The 11,847-nt window shown below is 32.4% G+C and overlaps 1 protein-coding gene across 1 annotated transcript in view; it reads left to right on the forward strand.

Annotated features, from left to right (window-relative positions):
* The first annotated feature begins 119 nt into the window (after nt 1-119).
* LOC132707389 (peptide transporter family 1-like) overlaps nt 120-11,847 on the forward strand; it is a 39,254-nt gene continuing 27,526 nt past the window's right edge. Inside the window, exons 1-2 of the mRNA XM_060679231.1 lie at nt 120-197; nt 10,228-10,277. Coding sequence (XP_060535214.1) covers nt 179-197; nt 10,228-10,277 — 69 coding nt within the window. The 5' untranslated portion in view covers nt 120-178. The remainder of the gene's footprint in view (nt 198-10,227; nt 10,278-11,847) is intronic.

The raw sequence follows: 11,847 nt of genomic DNA on the forward strand, positions 1-11,847 counted from the left end.
TAGTTAGTTCACCTACGCTATAGTCTGATAAAATCCTTTGTAATACAAGTAATAAAAATTGATCCTGATAAAAAAAATACTTAAAACCAAGATAAGATTTTCTCTTTGATTTGGAACGGAAACAGCGACGAGGTTGCGTCAGTTGATTTATAAAGGTGAATGTGGGTGGTCTGCGTAAATGGGAACCATGGATTCGGGTAAGGACAGATGGCTGAAGTGATGGTGGCGATAAACGACCGAGCTGCTTGGATATTTACGAAAGTCTCCGTGAATTGACGTGTGGGGTTTCGTTAAAACGAGATAACGCAATCTGCGATCTACATCAAACAAATTTTTGAATGTCACTAAATGGTTAGCAAAATTGGAGAACCAGACACAATGCTTCTACGGTCACCAAAACAAACCGCATTCAAAGTAATCTCATAACATTGTTCATGGTTAAAATTTTGCGATTGAAACTTTCTTCTCTTACATTATGATAAAATTAAATTATTGGTTTATGACAGTTGTTTCGGTAACACACAAAATATGACAATATTCAGATATCTACATATACAGGGTGTCTCACGACACGACTGCTATAGCTTAGGAGTGCGTTGCTGGGGTGATTTCAAGTTAAACATATGAAATGAACATATACCTGTACCGCTATTCTGAGCTGCAAGAATTTGAAATTTTAAAGACCATTTAACAAAAACTCCTTTATTTTTTATATAATTATTTTTTTTTTTATTTAAATTTAATTTTATTGAATTAGTTGTTCAAAATTTCCCAGTTGTTGTATACATTGTTTTCTATTTTCAATACTTTCTGCATAAACTAATGTTTCTAGTTTTCCCCAGAAACATTAATCTAAAGGATTAAGGTCAGGTGACCTTGCTGCCCAAGGACCTCTGGCAATCTACCGGTCATCAATAATGCCACACACAAATATTCAACGAAAATCAATTTTGAAAATGGAATTCCCGAGTTTGTCGTGGATTTTCAAGTGTCCAACAATGTGAATTTCTGGTGTTATTGATACTATTTCGAGTGAATGAGACTTCATCACTAAATAATATTATCCGACAAGCCCTTTGATTGCTGAATATCCAGCGACTGAATTCAAGTCTTCAAGCGTAGTCGCGTAGCGTTTTAAAGCTTGTACAGGTAAGATGTGGTACGGGTACGAACCGAAATTGTGTAAAGTTTTCTATTCTCTCATGCGACCAACCAACACTAGTCGAAGGTTGAGCATCAATCGTATTAAGTATTGCTTCTTCTTGCGCAAGTTCTTGTTGAACGGAACGTTTAGAAGTAGCTACCGAAAACTTGCCTATTTTTCTCACACATCAATGAACATTGCTAAAAACAGTTCTACAAGGCACTCTACGAGTAGGAAATCGTCGGCGCTATTCATCAGCTGTCTCTCGTCCGTTTGATTTGAGGTTTTTTTTGGTTATATCAGAACTTTCTTCTACAGTTCCGTTTGTGCTTCGGTGCACTGTTGCCATATTGTCTAGTTTCCATTACACAAACCATAAACAACGAATGTCAGTGTGTTCTTCATTCGAAAAAGTAAACATTGTACCTTGAAGAGCATTGTAATGTAGCGCACGAAAATAAACACATAAAAAATACATAAACCTCACAGTCACCTGGACTTTTTAATAACTTAATAAATAAATTGGTTTCTTTTTGAATGGTCTTTAAAATTTCAAATGCTTGTAGCTCAGAATAACATACCGAGTACAGGTCCATTTGACATTTTTACTTTGAAATCACCTATATCACTGTATATAATTACCGTTGAAAGGTTATAGATTTAAATTTAACAACGGAGACCCATTTAAATCCAATTGGTCCAGTCAGTTGTAGATAATTTGTTAAACTTCATAGCTTCAAACAAATTTAATTTTTTGCTCTTTGACTCATTATGTAAAATATCAAAATTATAGCCAAATTTCTGAATTTAATTGTTTAATTAGTTTCCAAATCCAAACTTTTATCTTTTATGTTAAGTGTTATAATGCGTTTCTTAAATGTTCCACCTCTTTGTACGATATAAATTTTGGGACATGATCTACATTTCAAATTATAGATTCCAAATTTTTGAGTTTTTCGTTATACAAGTCTTTTTTTTTATTAAAATTTTCCTATTGTGTTTTCAATTTTACAAGTTTTTAAAGTTTAAGGGATATATTTTCTTGCTTGGTGCTCCAATGAATTTTATTGTTTTATAAATTTGGGGTTCGGTGTTTAATATGGGATGGATAGAGTTCACAGTTATTGGAAACTGTTTTTTAGTTACAATCTTATCTATCAAAGAGGGGTCGTACCCATTATAATATTTAATTCATTTTCAAAATTTTCTGTGGAAAGTGATATATTAAGTAGTAAAGGAATGAAAGGTTGCCATTTTGTGTATGTGAGAGTGATTTGAGTATTATCTATTACTGTCTTCGAGTGTAAGGGATTATGGTAAATGGAAAAATATAATTTGTTGTTTGTTTTATTGAGTTATAGGTTTGAAGAGTTATCTTTGTCAATGGTAAATTTTATAGGGTTATGTATGGAGTTAACATAATTCGAAAAGGACTGCAGTTGTCTTTGTGTTATAGTGAAACAACCAAAAACATGATCTACGTATCCATACCACCCAAGAAAAATTTTACTCAAATCTTGTTTATCTATGATGTTTTCGACATTGTCCATGTAAAGTAGTAAAGTAGTAGACTAAGAGGTATTTCTATAATTAATCCCTCTTCTACATCCTTCTATATAGATGCGGGAATATTGTCACCTTTTGAATCTGATAAAGGCACGGTATTTCAGAAACAGCTGGTATAAACCAATAAATAATTGGGAGAATGTAGACATTTTTTGTTCTAATTTAATTGTGTTAAATTAAGTTTCATCAAGTAAGAGCCACTTTAGTTCAACTACATAATGATATCAAGTCTTCAATTTATTTAATCATATAGAGATGTTTTGACGAAATGAGATACACCTTGTGAAATAAACAGACTATAATAACAACCACGGTTCTCGTCTTATATCATGGTAGTACTTTTGTCAGAACCTCCGGGGGGTCTACAATTTTAGTGAATAGAAATGCTGTGGGCGGTATTCTTGGAAAATGTCAACTGAAAAGACAAGGCAATTTTTACTCCCACGAAGAGATCTATTCTATTAGTTATGAATAACAGAAATGAAAAATTTCTTGGTCACAATACATTTATTACTAATTTAATGTCTATCCAAAAATCGTAATTATCATGGAGATGTGCTTATTCAAACGGAAGCCATTCGGAGGAACCTTTTGTTTAACAACTTGTGGGTGTGGTCATTAAGAACTTTTTCTTGTACAGTTGCTGTTTGTGATTCGGCGCACTGTTGCCATATTGTTTAGTTTTCTCGCGCCCTCTGACTTTTATTAGGCATTCTCACATTTCCCACAGTGATTAAACTTGAATTTGTTTCAAATGCGGGAACAAATTTACGTCGCTATATTGAAATGAGGTGTTGATACAAATATGACACAATATTTTAAGTTAGTGATGTAATTTTAAAGAGTTTTTAGATTTCGATATACAACGTACACTAACCTATTAAAATAGGCGAAACAAGTCATTCATAAAATGTCTAAAATTGACAATCTCTTAAAAATAATGAATGGAAATCACTTGCCGAAAACAAAAACTAACATAATAAAGAGAGAATAAAAAATATATTAAAAAGAAGAATAGAAAATCGTGAACGGAGGCCAGAGGAGAAAGATACCATTTTTGATATTCTCTCAAAATATTTATGTATTTTTCTACTCCCTACTCTAAAATACATGCTTAGAGTCACACTTTAAGACGTCTGCTTGGTTACTTACGGTCGCGATCCACTTCCGATATTACTTGTACTTTAGTCACGGTTTTGCTAGCCATCGGATGTATTTAATTTCCATTTTAACCATGTATTTTGATGTTTTTCAAAACTAGTGTTTCAGTCACCTGTTAATTAAACAGTCCCTCAAATTGTGCCAAATCAAACTGGTGACTAAAATGACGTTTATCGTGTTGCATCGTGTACTGTTATGTTAATCTCTTTCTCTTTTTAATGTGCTAGGAAAGAAAGGCACTAGGTGAAGTAGAAATAAATACACAGCAGGTATTTTCGTCTACATTTTCTGGTTCTCTTAAATAAACTATTTAACTAAATAAACATTTGTAAAAAAAGGCCACACAAATGTCGTTTTGCGACCCGACTAATTCCACGCTATGCGATTTGATCAGCGCAGATTAATGTACTGCCACAAGGATAAATCAATATTGCGAAATACTTCGATTATTTTGTTGCTAAATACATGCCATTGACCTCAATGGACGCTGAAGAGTTAAAACGATTTCCAGTGGAATCAGAATGCTGTCTACAGAGTGAAACACATTACATGTATTTTTCTTCAATTTAATCTCATTGCAAATTCCAGGCCAACCAAATTTTACATTCAACTATTAAAATACCGATTTTGGCGTAAATTTTGAGATTTGCTGATAATTAACGTCAATATCAGACTGCCAATTACTTCAATCTGACATACAGTGACTTGTCTTAAATGTGCCTTATTTACTTAAGAATAAAGAACTAATTAAACTATATGCAATACTAACGACAAAGCTGAAATGATGCAAAAAAAATTACCGGTCAAAACTTATCAGTTTGAAATTTCCCATTACTGCAATTGTTTTTTGTTTAGTTTGACATTTTAAAAAACACTTTTTCGTTCAGTAAAACGATTTTTTTTTAATGGGTCGTCGGACTACAATTTCTGAGAGAAATTAACCAAAATACGGTCAAGAATATGTCAAGGTTAGCTCCAAATAAGATCTTCAGTGAACGTAAGGAAAGATTGATTGTAATAGAGATATCGAATTATCCAAAAACATGTCGAGGTGGAAAGACTGTTTGGAAAAAAGTGTAACCCCGAAAAAATTCGACGAATCCTGTGAAAAAATAATTTACATGGTCCGACTGCCAAAAATAAGCCTTTCCTTAGCCGAAGAAATAGACGCGTGAGATTGGCATTCGCTAGAGAGCACATCGATAAAGATTTGAAATTCTGGAATTGAACTTATTTGGATCCAATGGAAAAATATCAGTATGGAAGAATTAAAATTGAAAAATTTAAAAGCAACGGTAAAGCACGGTGAAGGAAGCACGGTTTGGGGTTGTATGTCAACTGCAGCAATAGGTAGTGTGCATTTCATGTAAGGAAATATGAGGCAATATGTGTATTTGGATATATTAAGACAGCATCTGGTTGTTGGTGCCCAAAAATTAAATATGGGTAACAATTATCGGTTCTATCATGACAATGATCTAAGGCACACGTCATTTCGGGTCCGCAGTTGGTTGCCTTATAACTGGCCAAATGTTATTAAGACACCAGGCCATTCACCAGACTTGAATTGAAAATTTGTGGTTGACATTAAAAAACAAAGTAAATAGTGTCTCAATATCTAATAAGAATGAATTAAAAGTAAAAATTACTGAAGTATGGAACACAATTTCCCCGGAGTATACTAGAAAATTAGTTGAATCCATACGCAGAAGACTACAAGCCGTTATCGATAATGAGGGAGGACCAACTAAATATTAGCAGGAGTATTTGAAATTATGCATTTGTTTTTCTCTATTGATTTGATTATATTTTGTTTTGCATCATTTAAGCTGTGACGTTAATATTGTATATAATTTAGGAAATTCTTTATTGTTAACAAAGTAAGACATATTTAAGACAAAAAGAAATTCACGCTTTTTTAGAAGACTCTTGACTAACTTAATTTCAATAAATTGTAAATACCATATTGGGTGAGTCAATTTTAAATAGCACCGTTATATTAGTATATTATATTAAAGATTATGAAATGATGTCTACCGTAGAAATAAATAAATATAAATAAATAATCTTCAGTACACCGAGACTATTTGGCTGATGACACGGAGCACGCCCTGTAGACGACTTTCACTTGTAGGCAATGCAAATCTGGTTAACCTTAACGATATTGTTATTATAAAGGTTTAAGACCCGAAAAAATGGAACGGCAGCTTATTGGAGTCACAGATTGCGAATTTATGAATAAGTAAATACGTTTTATTGAAATTGGCAACCTCAACTTTAGTGCCCGTTTAATAGACTCGGTTTTAATTTTTGCGTCACTTATCAAGTGACGAAATAAGTTTTCGAACTTCAGACAAATTGTTGACACTAATTTCACGCGTTCGTGTTGTTGGTAAATAGTTCCACTATCAATGAACGTCGATAAGATTGTCTGAAGGTGGTACTCGGGATTCACATCTTCACGTAAATTGCTCCGCCTTCATTCACTTCTACGTATATTTTTCATTTTTTTTTAACAATAACTTAGTTTGTTGGAAGGGTTGATAAAAGAGTATAATATTTAGTTTCTAATATCTTGAAAAAAACTCATGCTTCTCTCTGATCCAGTCTAATGTTAACTTTTAATATTTACCTAAATAATATTTTTATATTATTCACTTTACAATTGGATAATATTCACGATACACTCCCTAAAGTTGCATCTTTTATTATCTTAGGAAGGCCTTTCAAATATTGTTTTACTACAATCTTAGAATATCTTAATATAGTACTCTAATCGTTAACATACTTGACATAAATAGATTTAACACAGACCTTTAACAAAATTTTCTTTCGGGCTGCAAAACCACTCGTTACAAATCATTTCTGATCCTTCTGTCAGCCTCTGCATTTTTTTGATTCAAGATCATGATAAACTCATTAGCAATAGATCATGGTATTTTGTTCATAACCAATTGTTCGTGTAAAATGGTTTTGGGTGTGAGAAATCGGATTCAGGTCAACCTTTTCTTTACAAATAATAACTTTAAGTCATGTTGCTGCTTTATTAATATAGCAATTAATTTTGGATATTTTTTAAGCAGCGTGAACCCTTGAAAATCCCTAAGAGTTCGGTCCCATATTTTAAATAAAACTTTTTTGTGTTTTTTGTTTGAGTGTTTCTTTAGCAATTTAGATGAAGTATACTGGGCGTTCCAAAAATAATGTTTTGTGGAAATCTTCTAAAAAGCTTTTTTTAACAACACAGTCAATGCATTTTTTTATTTTTGAATTCCAGTCAAGATTTGATAAAGACACGGCGTTGTCGAAACAGTTGTCACGTGAAAATATATAATTTCGTGAAAATCTGAACTTTTAGTTCTTATTTATTTTATTTACTGTGTAACTGAAATAATATATAGCTACATGAAAATAAATTTTACATGATAATGACAGCTTTTTTCCTGTTACATTAATATTAAACTGGTTCCTGGTGTCAAAGTAACACTTGAACGACATATTATGTGAAGTTATTCTGTCCGATTGCAGTGCTTCTTGCTGAACTCATTCTGTGAGTAAAATGTGGATGTGGAAATAATTTTTGGACTAATTTGGATTAATTAAATTGATAACTTTCGAAAATTAGAGAATATACAAGGTGTGCTTGAGAAAACACTAAATCGTGTTTCTTCAAAGTCTTCAACATTTTAAGATATTATGAGAAGTAAAGTTGTAGTATATACATCTCTACGAATTATAGAAAATCGATTTGATAATCGGCAATCTAGAGAATAATATGCTAAGCTAAACCAAATTAGTTTCAAAAAAACGAGGTAACCAACAAATAGAAGCCAAAACTTACGAAAAACTGGTGTTTTATTAATCAGAAAAGATTTTCCTACTTGAAATTAAGTTCGTTTAATTTTTCCTACTCAGACCAAATCTGAAATCAAGTTTGGCAGGTGAATCGATTCACTTTCCAAATATTACATAACAGTTCTAGGACATTTCTAGATATTCCATTCCAAAGTATATAAGAAACATTTCATAACATTGCTTGAAATCGTCATTCTATAAAATACCTAGCGTTTATACAAAATAATTAATTATACAAAAAAATTATTCAAACCCCAATTTCGTTTAAAAACGCCTTGATTTATTTACCGATAAATCTATCACCAATAAAATTTTGTTAATCGATGTACACACTGAACCCACATTACAGAGACATTATTCAGCACTCGCCACATAATTTCAGTCATTTAATTAACCCGTCTAGAGATAAGTCTACATATTGCACGGCATCATAAAAGCAAAGCAAACACAAAATTGCCCTGTATAAGCGATAGTTTGATATTTAATATACGCTTAAATTGTGTACGAAACGGCAGCAATGAAGCGATAACTCAAACGCTTTCAAAATACTAGGGTATGGTTATGCAATACCTCCGTAATTGAAGACTTTCCCGCGTTTTTATCGGAAGATTTCAAGCTTCGGCTAACCGAACCATTTTCGATTGTAACATAATGAAACTGCAGTCGATCTGCTAATTACAGCTTGCATCATCTCTGTCGTAAAAAGGTTTAATTGAAACTAGATGCAAATAAACAACGCCTCTAGATATTGCCGCTTAAAAAACTCATTTCAATTTTAATTGGGGAATTACGAAGAAATTTCTATTTCGCCATTAATCAGTGGTCAGAGATCGATCGATACACTAGGTTTGCAATTATAATAAGTATTATTTCTGTTTTTCCCATTTCTTGACATATTTACATCTGATAGAAGCAAATATTATTACGATAACCGTAAAAAACTTCTGTAAATATTTTACAGAATATCATACCAATAGTACTGAGAGAAAAAAATAATATTAATCCCTCAGCAAATTCGTACTCTAAGCGGATTTATCAATTAATATCACGTTTATTGTTTTCCTAAAGTACTCAGCCTATCTGGATCTTGTATTATCCTTAGCCAGAGCAATCACGAAAATAGTTGTATGTACATGCCTCGAAAAATTACATTAACAATTATTTTGAATGGTTTTATTTCTGTTATCGTCCTTGGTCCTCTTGGAGGACCATATTGCATATTTAGTAAAGCGCCTCTCAAGTGCCAACTCTAAAAAAAGTTAATTAGATAAGATTATTCTAGTCTCAAGCTACTACGCTTTCTTCATTCAAGGCATATGCCGGGGAAACTCAAAACTCAAGTCACAAATTTACCGTTTTAAAATTTTAAACTGTGAGAAATTTAGGGACATGCATGGAAGACTCCTTTCCCATTCCCTTTTCCTCGCAACTTCCTAGCCGCCTGAGTAAACATAATTCCCAAAGAACCTGTTACGCAGATTCTAGTGGAATAGTCAGTTTTTTTTCCGAAATATTTCATATTTTAAAGGAATTGAATGTAATGGACACTGAGTAGACTTAGACCAGAAATATAGTGCTTTGACAACCGACCCCGTGCACATTGCCTACTGTTTATTACTCTAAAATCGCAGCCCCTTAGAAAACACCCTCTCGAGCAGACCCTTACCCGTAACCATCCTAGGAATTTCGCTACCTACACTAACTAGTACAATAAGTAACAATTTACTATGTTCAGTTTCATTAAATTTCTACATATTATCGTTATTTATATACAAAATATTAAATATAATAATAAAAATATCAGTCACTTAAAAAATCGTCACTTCGCTACTGTACTTTCTTCTTTTATTACTCGTTTTTCACAGTTGGACCAGCTTTGCACTGATATTTTATCTCCCTCTTGACGAGTTGCGTTCACTTAATTTTGGTGCAGTGTTATTTCTTCTCATATGCGCTAAATATACAATGATACGGAGGGTTTTGTTGTTATATCGTTTTGTTGTGAGTCTCCCTCTCCCTCACCATCTCTAGCTCCCCCCTCCTCTTTCTCCCCCTCTCTTTCCCCCTCTCCCTCCCCCCCTCACTTTCTCTCACACACTCCAACAAAAAAAATAGCAGTTTGACTAAAGTACCTAAAATTTCCGCAGTGACTCGTAATCCGTGCGTAATTGGTTATTTTGGCGTAGGAAGTAAAAAAAAACAATATTTAAAAATCAGGATAAAACAATTATTAAAAAAATTTCAACTGCCTCTTCTTAACTTACCAATTCTGCGCCTTCCTTGGTTCCAATTACTTGAAGCGTTTCGTTCTAAAGCCTCTGCGCGTTCTAGAGGAATCTATGTACGTTAAAAATTTTGCATTAATGCTTCGGTACCCAGGTAAATGGACGTCTGCAATCATTTAAAGAAGGTTGTAGTGAATGTATTATCCCTTGCTTTTATATCCATTATGTTATTTATTTGTGCTAATTGCAAATCTACTAATTGACATTTTGTTCCAGATTCTCTCAAACAACACAACAAGGAAACGGATGAGGAAAGCACCCTTGAGGTAATATTAACGTAAAGCGAGTAAAGAAACAAAACAACGAATTATATTAAGGATACTGTGCAAGCTGCGGGATTCAATGCATTAATATAAACAGCAAACTGAAAAAAATATTTAAAATATTTACAAAAATATGTCTATGGTTATTCATTTAAGAATATCAATATCATTTTATACTATTTAAATATTAAGGCTGCAGTGTAGATATATAAGTGAACGTAAAACAGCGGAATAATTACTTCAAGTTAGATATTGAAACCTTCCTACTCGCACATTAACGTTCTTCCTAATTGCAAGAATATTCATATTTAAATAACAGATTTGTGTCTTTGCAATAAAATTTTCGTTCTGATAAACATAATAGGTAATTTATACCGGAGAATGTAATAGCGAGATATATACGAATATTTTAAAACGTTAGTATTAATCAACGTTATGAATGTTACACTGTATTCATAAATATCACGTTTTCATTCTCCTATAGATGGCATTTTGAAACTTTTACTAGTGAAAATAAAATAATATGGAAGTTGATGTCTCCAAAATTTCCAATGCCAACTACAGAATAAATAAATGTAAAATATATTTTTAACGTCTTTGCGTGCATGTCTTATAAAAATGTAGCTGTGTTTAACATTGGTTGACCACTATATTGTGTACAATTTAAAAAAAAAAACATTTTCAGGGGGGTAATCAATATCTAATCAATAACCCTGTACATTGGTCTCGTTCTCTAGCCTTGATGACGCAACGCTTCCGTATTTTGGGATTTCCTGTTTTGTTTATTGTTCAAACGAACTTGAACTGTGGAGGGTCATCTTTATAAAAAGATGTTTAGCAGGATAATAAATGCATAACTACATAACAGATTTCCTATCTGGGAAATGTATTTGAATATGCCGAAAACACAGCGCTGTTTTCTTATAAATAAACAACAATTCCGGCCCACACACCTCTGAAAGGATCACCTATTGATTGGGTAAGAAGCTGTGTCACCGAAGTCGATAAACGTAAAAATTTGGGAAAAAAAATTTAATAAGAAATATGCAACCTAGAAAACCACAAATGAAATAACGATTTTAGGTTTAACTTTGATTAAACGTCGAGACCAGACGAAGATGCAACTCTTTTCACGTAAAAATAAATATTAAGTTAGTAAAACCTTTTTTGAGATTACCTTAAATTACAAACGCGGTAAAAAAGTAAGTGCAAAAAAAATTACTTAAATTGTTTGAGACAAACCCATAATAAAAAAACAGTCGAATTAACATTGTAAATGTGCCTGCCAGCAAAAAAATTTAAATATTCAAAAATTCAGCCAATACATATTTCTTGATTAATTTATATTTTTATTAAAACTTTTTCAATTCAAACATCTTAATATATGTTTTTTTGCATACAAACAGAATTTCGACTTCGTGACATTCATGCTCGACACTTGACATAAGTTGTTATTGATATTTTGCTGCATTTGTTCGATTTTCTTACCGACACACATCGTTGTATCGTCAATTAATGTAATTTAACTGTTTTTCACAACTTGAGCTATATCGTTGATGTACAGAAGATACAA

The sequence above is a fragment of the Cylas formicarius genome, unplaced genomic scaffold (assembly GCF_029955315.1).
Source record: "Cylas formicarius isolate icCylForm1 unplaced genomic scaffold, icCylForm1.1 PGA_scaffold_9__14_contigs__length_23061073, whole genome shotgun sequence".
Lineage (NCBI taxonomy): Eukaryota > Metazoa > Arthropoda > Insecta > Coleoptera > Brentidae > Cylas > Cylas formicarius.